Raw genomic sequence first — 12,500 nt, 5'->3', positions numbered from 1 at the left:
GTAGTGGTACTCTTTAGTGAGTACTGTATGTGTAGTGGTACTCTCTAGTGAGTACTGTGTGTGTAGTGGTACTCTTTAGTGAGTACTGTGTGTGTAGTGGTACTCTCTAGTGAGTACTGTGTGTGTAGTGGTACTCTTTAGTGAGTACTGTGTGTGTAGTGGTACTCTCTAGTGAGTACTGTGTGTGTAGTGGTACTCTTTAGTGAGTACTGTGTGTGTAGTGGTACTCTCTAGTGAGTACTGTGTGTGTAGTGGTAGTGGTAGTGGTTTAGTGAGTACTGTGTGTGTAGTGGTACTCTTTAGTGAGTACTGCGTGTGTAGTGGTACTCTTTAGTGAGTACTGTGTGTGTAGTGGTACTCTTTAGTGAGTACTGCGTGTGTAGTGGTAGTGGTAGTGGTTTAGTGAGTACTGTGTGTGTAGTGGTACTCTTTAGTGAGTACTGTGTGTGTAGTGGTACTCTTTAGTGAGTACTGTGTGTGTAGTGGTACTCTCTAGTGAGTACTGTGTGTGTAGTGGTACTCTTTAGTGAGTACTATGTGTGTAGTGGTACTCTTTAGTGAGTACTGTGTGTGTAGTGGTACTCTTTAGTGAGTACTGTGTGTGTAGTGGTACTCTTTAGTGAGTACTGTGTGTGTAGTGGTACTCTTTAGTGAGTACTGTGTGTGTAGTGGTACTCTCTAGTGAGTACTGTGTGTGTAGTGGTACTCTTTAGTGAGTACTGTGTGTGTAGTGGTACTCTCTAGTGAGTACTGTGTGTGTAGTGGTACTCTTTAGTGAGTACTGTGTGTGTAGTGGTACTCTCTAGTGAGTACTGTGTGTGTAGTGGTACTCTTTAGTGAGTACTGTGTGTGTAGTGGTACTCTTTAGTGAGTACTGTATGTGTAGTGGTACTCTTTAGTGAGTACTGTGTGTGTAGTGGTACTCTCTAGTGAGTACTGTGTGTGTAGTGGTACTCTTTAGTGAGTACTGTGTGTGTAGTGGTACTCTCTAGTGAGTACTGTGTGTGTAGTGGTACTCTTTAGTGAGTACTGTGTGTGTAGTGGTACTCTTTAGTGAGTACTGTATGTGTAGTGGTACTCTTTAGTGAGTACTGTGTGTGTAGTGGTACTCTCTAGTGAGTACTGTGTGTGTAGTGGTACTCTTTAGTGAGTACTGTGTGTGTAGTGGTACTCTTTAGTGAGTACTGTGTGTGTAGTGGTACTCTCTAGTGAGTACTGTGTGTGTAGTGGTACTCTTTAGTGAGTACTGTGTGTGTAGTGGTACTCTTTAGTGAGTACTGTGTGTGTAGTGGTACTCTTTAGTGAGTACTGTGTGTGTAGTGGTACTCTTTAGTGAGTACTGTGATGACCTTTTTACCTGTCGCTGTCTGTGATGTTGTTCGTCTCGTCTGATGTATGGACCTTCCACCTAACAAAATTCCTCGTTTGTGTAAACATTCCTGGCAATAAACGGTTTTTGATTCTGATTCTGAGTACTCCTGAGCGTGTTTCCTGAGTACTCTCTTGTGTATTCAGTGAGTTCTCTGAAGTACCTTTTCTCTGTACTGGTCGGTTAAACTTCTCTTTATCTTACCTGCTTGTTTTGTTCCTCTTACAGCTGCTTTATATCGCATCATCGGAAGTCCATTTCTTAGAGAAGAATGTCTTTATATGTTTGGAGTGAGTCATGTGACTTCATGTTGATGACATGTTGTATCATCCTCCCATTAATATAGTTTATTAATCATTTTAAATTCTGCATCTTGTTTATCTTTGCAGTAAACAGAGGGTGGTGTATACGTACAGATTGCTGCCGACACACACCGGACACTATACGCTCATGGTAAACACACACACACACACACACACACACACACACACACACACACACACACACACACACACACACACACACACACTTATATATATACAAAAACATTTGTCCCTCCCTTGCATGGAAAATTAATTAGATTTATCTAATTGAAAGTATTTTTCTTTGACGTTCTGTAATCAGATATTTCTATCTTTAGAAATAATGTTATCAAGGCAAAACTTTTCATTTAACATGTATTCAGAAGATTAAAAAAATCCCATGTGACGTCTTTAAATGTCTTGTTTTCTCAGACTAACCCTTGAAAATCCAAAGATATTCAATTTAAAAACATATTAAAACCAAAGAAAATAAGAAAATACTCATATTCAAACACACAACTTGGGGGAATATACATATATACACATATATATTCCCTAATTTAAGGAACGGTAAAGTCACCGATATCGATATCCAGCCCTAGTTCTTTATTATTAAACTGTTGTGGCCTGAAAGTAGTGATATGAAGCATATCTCAGTGAATATAGTACAATGCAGAACGTGACCTCAGTGTCCTCACAGCTCTGCTCTCAGGAAAACCACAAAACACAACGACACACAAGTGTCTCTGCTTTAAAACTGTTTATTTTAATCACTTCAGTGTCCACTGCCAACACAAACTCAACATCAGGAACATTGTTTTATTAAAATGGAGCAGAAAGAATATAAATGATCAGCTGATCTTAACACAGCAAAAGTTTGAATTCAAACTAAATCAGTTTTATTATCATGATTTAGTTTGTTTTTAATGCACCTTTTGTATTGTTTGGAGCCGTATATTTATATACGCAGCTAGCATGTGGTAAAATAAGGGAGATGGACAACATTTGTACTTTGCTTTGTTCAAAACAAAGTATTTGTCAGTACTTGTACGTGTTTGCCCTCCTCTTCCTCCTCCTCTTCCTCCTCCTCCTCCTCCTCCTCTTCCTCCTCCTCCTTAAAGGAACATTCGACCCCAATATGGAAACCCAGCCGTTATTAGCTCGTCACAGGAAGCTCCTCTGACGTGTGATTAGACACAAACACCACGTTGGCATCTTTTCATGGCGGTGGTGCAGATTCTTTTCCACTCAAAGCATCAATCAGATCTGATTGAAAATATATTTGGAGTTTCCAAAGGAAATGGAAATCAAAAATGGGTTTCGTGCCGATTTGTGACAAAATTCACATTTGGATCCAAATTCATTTGTCATTTTGGGGCAATTTGAAACTTTAAAAAACAGTTTATTCTCTTCCAATTTTTGTTTTTGTTTTTACTCCAACAGAATTTCATCTTCCACTGCCAAAATATATTGTTGTGTTTCCAATTCTAACTAAAAAAAATTTTTTTTTTGTCTCCCCACATTAAGCTGAAAATAATAATCGATGGACAATTTTTTTTTGTGTCAAACTATTTTTGACAATTGTTTAAATTTTTGTTCAAGTTTAATTCTAATGTGAAGATTTTTTTTGTCAGTTTTGTATGATTTTTAACAGATGATCTTTGGGTTTCGGGACAGTTAAAGACGTTACAGTGGCTCTCAGCTCCGAGCCCATTGGTTCCAGACGTAAATCTTTATATCAAGAAAAGAAAAAACAGCTCGCTAATATATAGTTTCATTTTTTAAACAGCTGGTCGGTGTAGTTTTTTATGAAACAATCAAAAAGTGCATCTGCTGGGGACTATTTTCAGCAGCGGATGAATCCACAGTTGGTGCTCTAATCTAGTGAATGTGTGGACGCTGGATGTGAGTTAGAATAAATATTTAAACATTTTAAATGTTTGCTGCAGCTTCTCCAGTGTGAAGACTTGTTTTTTCTCTGTTTTCCATGATTTTAAACTGAATATCTTTAGGGTTTAGACAACCAAAACATTTAAAGTTCCTTCACATCCGGCGGTCCTCTCGTGTTTTCTCTCTCCTCGTTTGAGTTGTGTGTCCTCGCTCATGAGCTGCCGTTGTTCCTTCAGACAGCCGGAGGTACGGAGGAGATGTTCTTTAAGACTCTGGACGATCTGATCCGCCACTACAAGAAGAAGAACCAGGGCCTGGCCATGCACCTGCGGCACTCCGTCAAGAGGAAGACGGCCATGTTGTTCAAGGCCCAGGAGCCTGCAGGGCCTCCGGAGCCTCCGGAGCCTCCAAGGAAGCAGACGCCTTCATCTGAGGACGAGCCCAACTATGAGAGTACGTCACACACTTTAACCTCCATGTCTTCCTTCTCATGGCATCTTTTCCATTTCATTTCATTTAGTTGACGCTTTTATCCAAAGCTACTTACAATAGGTGCATTCAACCATGAGTACAAACTCAGAACAACAAGAATCAAGAAAGTACCGTAAAAGTTGGGTTACAAGCCGCTAGCAGCAGCGCTAGCAGCAGCAGTGCTAGCAGCTAACTCCCCACTGCGGCTGCTAGCTAGCTGCTAGCGCCCCGCTGCTGCTGCTACTGCCCCCGTCCCTTCTGCCCAAGTCGGGTGTCGAGCCGGGGCTGGTCCCGCTACCTTCGGTGGTTGTCGGGGAGCTAGCGGAGAGCTAGCGGAAGTTAGCGGGGAACTAGCATGAGCGCCAGCTGGCTACAGCAGCGAGCAAACAGGGACACTGACCGAAGGTAGTAGCGGCGTGTAACCCGACTTTTACGGTACAATTTCTTCAATAAAGTTAAACTACAAAGTGCTATCAGTAAGTGCCATTTAAGTGCTACTAAAGTGCTGATTTCTTTATTCGAGGTGTAGTAGAAAAAGAGTGGACTATTTGACGTTTTCTTCACGTTCCTCCAGATGTTCCCGACTCCTCTGACTACGTGGAGGTCCTGCCGCCCTGAACGTCTCTGACATTTAGCCTCAAACACGTGAGGAGAGGGAAAACTAAATGTTCACAGACTCCATCGGACTATAGCTGTGTTTGCATTATGTTGGATTATTTTATGTTACAAACGAATACTTCTCTTAAAGAGACGGAACACGATGCTTTAAAAGCAAAAGCATGAACGCTGGATGTGCTGTGATGCTTTTTCAAAGAGCATAAGGACAATATTTAATGTTATATAACCTTTCAAACGTGCAGATTTTTTTGTGGTGTTTAACAAGAGATTCATTCGATAAATTTGCAGTTTATAGTGATAAAATGGTCGCATATAATCAGATCATGTTGCCAAACTGTAACTGAATTCGTAAAGAAAATGTGAACGGAAAGAAACAGAAAACAAAACGTCCGTGTGAACGAACCTGTGACCTCAAATGTAACAAGATCTTGACAGATAGCTTCAGTTCTCTGAAACCATGTGACTGATCTTGTTTTCTCCTCTGAGTGTTGTCATCATAATGAATACCCCATGAACGTGTGCGTCTGTTTTAATCTCAGTTATTTTATACAGTAAAAGGGTATTTCTATGTATTTCTATGCAGACATAAATAGATCAAGTCCTCCTTCGCTTGTAAATATGAATCTTCTGTGCTTCCCTGCCACTTTTATGTGGGATTAAAATGTAAAAATCTGAAGCTGAATCATTTCCTTGCTTTGCAGAATGGTGTTTAAAGGTTGGACTAAAGCAAACCACCACTGTGTTTAGGGACAACAACAACATCGCCACACTTCCTGTGTCGGCTGTCACACCACGACGTGCCCACGAGGCGCGTCATATTTATTTAATAAAGCTTTACTTACATTCCTTTAGATAAAGAACAGCACCATTTGGTTTTCTGGAGCGATGTATTGCACATTTGCACATGCGTGTGTGTGTGTGTGTGTGTGTGTGTGTGTGTGTGTGTGTGTGTGTGTGTGTGTGTGTGTGTGTGTGTGTGTGTGTGTGTGCGCGCGTGTGTGTGTAGTTTCTGACCAAACAAGTGCAGACGAAAACGACAAAGACCCTAGAGAAGCAAAACAACCAAAAAGCGTCTGCATGTGGTCAAACCACAGTTTCCACACACGGGTACAGAAGCAGCTGAACATCTACAGCACAGTTATTTATACATGTGAGCAGACAGAAAGGAAATTGTGGAAAGTGTCATGTAAGTCTTACTCTGTTCAAATGTGAGGACCTTTGTGCATGTCATACCCTGCTCTGTTTCCAGTCTGCATCTCTGATGAAGGCAAAATGCCAAACATATATATGTATGTATACATATATGTTTAAGGGTGTTATGTCTCTATTATTGCATTGTTAGTCTTCCAGAGAAAAAGTTTATTTTTCAAACTGTAAAAACTCAGTACATAACTTGGCTAATGACCTGGACTGGATTTTATAATCTGTTTACTTCAAGTGTATTTAAATATGATGAAATAAAACAAATCCTCAGTATACTGCTGTACATTGTACAACAGCACCAAACAGAGCTGATACATGATGATAAAATAATATTGTATATTTATTTTTTATTATATTTCATATTTAATTATATTAGTCTTCATTTGTATTATATTCTATTTAATTATTTGTGTTATATTTTTCTTAAATTGGTTGTATGAACACATTTCATTATCTATTTTTATTGTATTATATTTTATATTATTTAATTTACTGTATTAACGACGACGGCTGGTTAAGCTCCGCCCCACATACGTCACGTGACTCGCATGGCCTCTCTAAGGCAGGAAAAGGGGGTTATGCATTTTTTAGTTCGCTTAATTTATCTAAGAAATCTTACTTTAAAATTAAGAGTGCTGTTATATTTTAAGAGTACAATAACTTCAGTCGCACAGTGAATTAATTTATATTGTACACCAATGAATATAAGCTTTATAGCTGCAGCGTGACCACCCCTTCACCTTTTCTTCCACATGGTACGGTCCTCCCCGTTTGAAGCTGGAAGCGGGAAGAAGTCGCGTTAGCTGCCGAAGGAAGCCGGTTGTTGTTGTTGTTGTTGTTGTTGTTTCCCGGGGAAGAAGAAGCGCCACAGGTAGCCTTCCAACAAAAACAATGGCACAATAAATATTCACCCTAACCACTTAAAGTATATTAGCACCGGGCAAGACTGTTTAATCCACGTTTACATGTTGTTTAACTGTTGTTATGAAACTGAACTTGTTAGCGTCAAGATGGACGTCAGCTAACAGCTACTGTTGTTCTCCGTGTTGTGTCACCTGTAGAACCTCACAGGTGATGGACATGACCACGTGTCTGAAGTCCCTGCTGCTGGCTGTCCAGCAGTACAGAGACGGCAGGACGACGCAGAACGCGGCGCAGCTGCAGAAGCTGGTGGAGGTGAGGGCTAAACAATGCGCTTATTTGTGTTATCAATGTGTACAAACACACACCCGTGGAAACCCATTTCCACCACTGATGAAAACAATCAAGATCATGTAAGTCATAATTATGAGACGAGATACTAAGTCATAATTATGAGATGCTAAGTCATTCTTTTGAGATAGTATCTCATTATAGATCGATAAAGATAGTTACTTACTTTATTAATCCCACGAGTCAACATTTTTTTTAGCGACAGCAGCATGTATAGATGCAGGTAAAGCAATATTAAATATAAAAAAAATGCACAATATGTACAACAAATATAATTGTATTAAATTAACAAACAAAACAATAGTGCAAAGAAAGTGCTGACTCCAAGATCTCTCATTCAATTAATTGTATCTGTGGATTTGGCCTTGTGGAACTACATGACACACTTTGGTGTGTGTGTAGTTGTCATGCACTCCATCACAGCACAGCGTGACAGGGATCAAACCAACAGGAAGATCTGCGTTAGCCGCGTGATAATGACCAAAATTATACACTGGTAGGTTTGTTGTAGCTTTAAATGTTGTCATTTTAAGCTTTAAAGCGTGTCCCTGCGTGTTTGCAGGCGGTGTCGGGCCTCAGATGTGACCAGCTGCTGTCCTCGGGTCAGGTCATGCCCCGCGAGTGTGTGAGGGCGCTGGTGGAGCTCGCTGGAAACCCCAACACCAAACCCGCCCTGACGAGCGCCATCCTCTCCCTGCTGGCGCAGCTTGGTACACGCTACATACATGAACCCCCTTTCACACCACACACACACACACACACACACACACACACACACACAAACATACATGAACCCCATTTCTCATACACACACACACACACACACACACACACACACACACACAAACATACATGAACCCCCTTTCACACCACACACACACACACACACACACACACACAAACATACATGAACCCCATTTCTCATACACACACACACATAAACATACATGAACCCCCTTTCACACCACACACACACACATAAACATACATGAACCCCCTTTCACACCACACACACACACATAAACATACATGAACCCCCTTTCACACATACATACATACATACATACATACATGCATACATACATACATGCATACATACATAAACCCCCTTTCTCTCTCACACACACACACACACACACACAAACCCCCTTTCTCTCTCTCACACACACACACATACATAAACCCCCTTTCTCTCTCTCACACACACACACACACACACACACACACACACACACACACACACACACACACACACACACACACATAAACACTTGAATGGCAGTTAAGGATTAAAGGAACTGGAAACAAGTAGCCACACACACATTGGGTCTCACACATCTCTGCTGGGTTAAAGGTCACATGTTGCTGTACTTCATCATATCAGCAGGTTCAGTAGACTAGATTAAACACATACATTGTCAGTGATTCTTCCCATGTATTTGTACCTCCACATTACCTTGAAGTGTGTACGTTTCATGTTTATAAATGACTTATTATCTTCGTATCGTGACCCTGTAGAAAGACCCGTAAGTGATTCCTGAGGCAGGAAACTGAACTGCCAGCTCTTTGTGTGCTCTGACTCCGCCTCCAGCCTGTGACGACGACGGTCTGGAGATCCTGAACAGCAGATACAACCTCACCAGCACCCTGGCGTCTGTGGTCCACTGCCACAGCGCCACGCCGGAGGAGCCGCTGGTGCTGCAGGTGAGTCCGGCCCGGCGCCGCCATCGTCCTGATGAGACCGGGGTGTTATTGTCTTCAGCATCGGTTGAGTAACGGATGATGTCGTCTTGTGAGATGTGTCGCTTCACTGCCTTGTTCGCCAGGCTTCTTCATCGTGTATTTTTTTGTGTTTAGTTCACAATTAAGATCACAAATGTGCCACAAGAACCAAATACGTTGATCACCTTACGGCGCGACATTTACGTAATCGTCTTAACGGAAACGACAGCCTCTTTTAAAAGTGTGTGTGTGTGTGTGTTGAGTTTGTGGAGCAGTCCAGAGGTGGTGATCCCGTAATAAATGACTTCAGAGAGACATGTTGGACTTTTAAACGATGACGATGGAAAAAGATTTCAGACCTTTTTCTCTTAAACAGCTTTAATCATCACCGTGACTAAAGAGCCGATTTGTAGCACAAGTATTTAGTTAAACTTTGAAACTAATAACAGGTTTTTCACGGTCAAGGAAAACCTGGAAGAGTCATGGATTTTCTTTTCATGGAAAAGTACTTGAAGTAAGTTTAGTAAAAGTCATGTAAACGTGTTATATTCATGTGTTCATGACGTTCATTTACGCTGAGTTTGAAATAATGAATATGCTTTTAAAAGAAAGACTCAGAATATAAGCAGGCATACATACAGGCATCTATATAAATGTTTATTCTTTTAATCAAACTATTGTCTCATTCATTTGAGTCATTTAAGGTTTACTGTATGCTTTGTGTTCTCATTGTTAGTTTAAATACTACATTTACTCACTTTTTACTGTTTACACCCAGATTTCACTAAATGTTTGTCATGGACATTTGATTTAAAGTCATGAAATCCATTGGTCAGAATGTGTCTGAACCGTGTAATGAGGCATTTACCGTCTTCACCCTGGAGGGTTCTCTGCATCGTAACACTGTCTCGTGTGTGTGCCGCTCAGTGTTTGCAGCTGCTGCAGAGACTGACCTACAACACTCGCGTCTTCCAGTCTACCAACTACATCCACGAGCTTGTGGCTTTCCTCATGACCACCATGTAAGAACCACAGCTCCCAGTTTGATGCCGCCTCTCTGTCGCCCACCTAACCGCGTCGCTCTCTCTCACAGCCAGGCTCACGACGACGACCTCATCGTGCCGTGCCTCGGCCTCATGGTCAACCTGTGCCGGGACAACCGCTCCGTGCAGCGCCACATCAAGTCTCTGGTGAGTCTGACTGGAAACGACCACAGGATGTCTGTCTGGAACAAATGATAACGCTCCATCACACGTTCACAGATGAACTGGTTAACTCGGTGGTTCTCAAGCTTTTTCTGTCACGCCAACAAAATTGTAGCTAAATGGTCCAACTTTTTGTGACTCCTCCAGCCGTGCTTTTTCAAATAATAGAATAAAGAAAATGTAAATCCCTTTCAAGTAAACTAGATCGCTCCATCAGACAACAACTAATAACATGTGCAATCACTTTGTTAGAACAATGCAAATAAAGTTCTATCTGTGCAAAAAATAACTAATATTTGGCACAAACAAAACTATTGTGGCTCAAATAACCTGTTTAGCACTGAATATATTTTCAAGATTATAACAATAACGCTCAACCTGTGCAAAACAAAATGAGTGCAGATGTGTGAGCATCAGGTTGTGTCAGTACTAGTGGCTGCAGTGAGCTGCTTTCCTCTGCAAATATATTATAAACGGGGTTGTAGATTTGATACGGCTCTTAATTCATGCTCAATGTTGAGCTGAGATCTGTGTTCTGTTTTGAGAGACGTGTGTGTGTGTGTGTGTGTGTGTGTGTGCGTGTGCGTGCGTGCGTGTGCGTGCGTGCGTGTGTGTGTGTGTGTGCGTGCTCCTGCAGGACAACGTGAAGCCGTTCTACAGAACTCTGATCAACTTCCTGGCTCACAACAGTCTGACCGTGGTCGTCTTCACGCTCTCCATCCTGTCCAGCCTCACGCTGAACGAGAAGGTTGGAGAGAAGGTAAACAACGTCAACATATACTGGGCATCTTTATTTCATCTTTTAACTATATATATATATATATATACATATATATATATATATATATATATATATATATATATATATCTCTTGTTTCCTGGTAATTCAATAAATAGTTAATATGAGGTGTGTGTGTGTGTCTGTCTGTGCTTCTCTATGTGTGTGTGTGTGTCTCTCTATCTGTGTGTGTGTTTCCTGCAGCTCTTTGATGCAAAGAACATCCACCAGACTTTCCAGCTCGTGTTCAACATCATTGTGAACGGCGACGGCACGCTGACACGAAAATACTCCGTTGACCTTTTGGTTGACTTGTTGAAGAACCCGAAGATAGCGGAATACCTCACCAGGTACACACACACACACACACACACACACACACACACACACACACCTAGAGCCTTTAACCTCCGTTGACCTGAGTTAAAACCACTTTTCCATTTCCAGGTATCAACACTTCTCGGCGTGCGTGTCTAAAGTTTTGGGACTCCTTCAATCAAAAGACCCCGACTCTGCAGCGAAGGTGCTCACACGTCGTTCTATGCCGTGTATCTTTACGCACCTTTCCCACCGCACAAATAGACAGTGAACGCATCACAAGTGTGCAAAATGCGTCAGTTGTGGTCGGTCGTTGTCGTGTTTTGTGGCGCATCAAATCCTATGTTTTATATGATGTGAGGCTCTGCAGTGAACACAGACCTCTTTGTGGTGAAAGACACTCATGAAGTATTTCTTTGGGCTTCATTAGATAGACAGGAGAGCAGTGGCAGGAAATTAGGGGAGAGTAAAAAGACAAAAAATAGATCAATAAAGCAGTTGAATGAAAATATTTAAACAACAGTGAAAATACAAAATAAAAAGAGATGGCAATAATGATATTCAAGATTTAAGTAAGAATTAATAAAAAAGTAAGGAAAAATTCAATTTACAGTAAAAACGCAAGTATATAAAGAAAATACCATATTTCTTAATGGAAAGGTTTAATTGCTACTTTTAAACATTTTAAACATTGTAAATTACCTCAAACTGGAAGTAGATGATAATAAAATACATGAGACATTCTTGATATAATAATGTGAAAATGATGCGTGTCAAATATTGATAAAAAATTATCGTCATTTATGTATTAAGAGGTTCTGAAAAAGAACTGCAGCCCACGTATTTGGTTGGTTGGTTGGTTGATTGGTTGATTGATTGATTGATCGGTTTCCTCGTCGGTCTGCAGGTGCTGGAGCTCCTCCTCGCCATGTGCAGCATCTCTGGTCTGCGTCCGCTGCTCTGCGAGGTCGTCTTCAGACCGGCGGCGGGACCCAAGCTCGGAGCGGCGGGCCGCGGCAGGCGGGGGGGGCGGAGCGGACGACGGGCGCAAGGCCGAGTCCGGGCTCGCCCTGGTGCAGTGGCTGAGCTCGCCCGTGGAGGGCGCCGAGTCCTGCTCGCTGCAGGCGCTGCAGCTGCTGAACGAGCTGCTGGAGGTACATGAGAGAACTCAAATGTTACAGATGCAAATGTTGGAGTCCTCGCCTGAATGTTCTCTGTTCTAAACCCTCTCTAACTTTGTTCTGCTTCACTTTATCAAAGTCAAACTTTGCAGAGAGAATGTTCACATATTGAGTTATGATTTGGGTTAGAGAATGTTCACATATTGTGTATGATTTGGGTTAGAGAATGTTCACATATTGTGTTATGATTTGGGTTAGAGAATGTTCACATATTGAGCTATGGTTTGGGTT

General features: G+C 41.5%; 2 protein-coding genes across 2 annotated transcripts in view; both read left to right on the top strand.

The window, feature by feature from the left end:
• LOC306750710 (SH2 domain-containing protein 1B) overlaps window positions 1–4,650 on the top strand; it is a gene marked incomplete at both ends in the record, with an annotated part of 8,533 nt that extends 3,883 nt beyond the window's left edge. Inside the window, 3 exons of the mRNA XM_079234181.1 lie at window positions 1,759–1,822; window positions 3,798–4,014; window positions 4,607–4,650. Coding sequence (XP_079090307.1) covers window positions 1,759–1,822; window positions 3,798–4,014; window positions 4,607–4,650 — 325 coding nt within the window. The remainder of the gene's footprint in view (window positions 1–1,758; window positions 1,823–3,797; window positions 4,015–4,606) is intronic.
• A 2,277-nt stretch (window positions 4,651–6,927) lies between these two features.
• Window positions 6,928–12,500, top strand: part of cip2a (cellular inhibitor of PP2A) — a gene marked incomplete at both ends in the record, with an annotated part of 14,126 nt that continues 8,553 nt past the window's right edge. Inside the window, 10 exon segments of the mRNA XM_079234178.1 lie at window positions 6,928–7,029; window positions 7,628–7,775; window positions 8,657–8,769; window positions 9,715–9,809; window positions 9,881–9,977; window positions 10,630–10,752; window positions 10,975–11,120; window positions 11,218–11,293; window positions 11,996–12,111; window positions 12,113–12,242. Of these exon segments, the coding sequence (XP_079090304.1) occupies window positions 6,928–7,029; window positions 7,628–7,775; window positions 8,657–8,769; window positions 9,715–9,809; window positions 9,881–9,977; window positions 10,630–10,752; window positions 10,975–11,120; window positions 11,218–11,293; window positions 11,996–12,111; window positions 12,113–12,242 (1,146 nt within the window).

The sequence above is a fragment of the Taurulus bubalis genome (assembly GCF_910589615.1).
Source record: "Taurulus bubalis genome assembly, chromosome: 18".
NCBI classification, from domain to species: domain Eukaryota; kingdom Metazoa; phylum Chordata; class Actinopteri; order Perciformes; family Cottidae; genus Taurulus; species Taurulus bubalis.
This window is presented reverse-complemented; position numbering and strand designations above follow the sequence as displayed.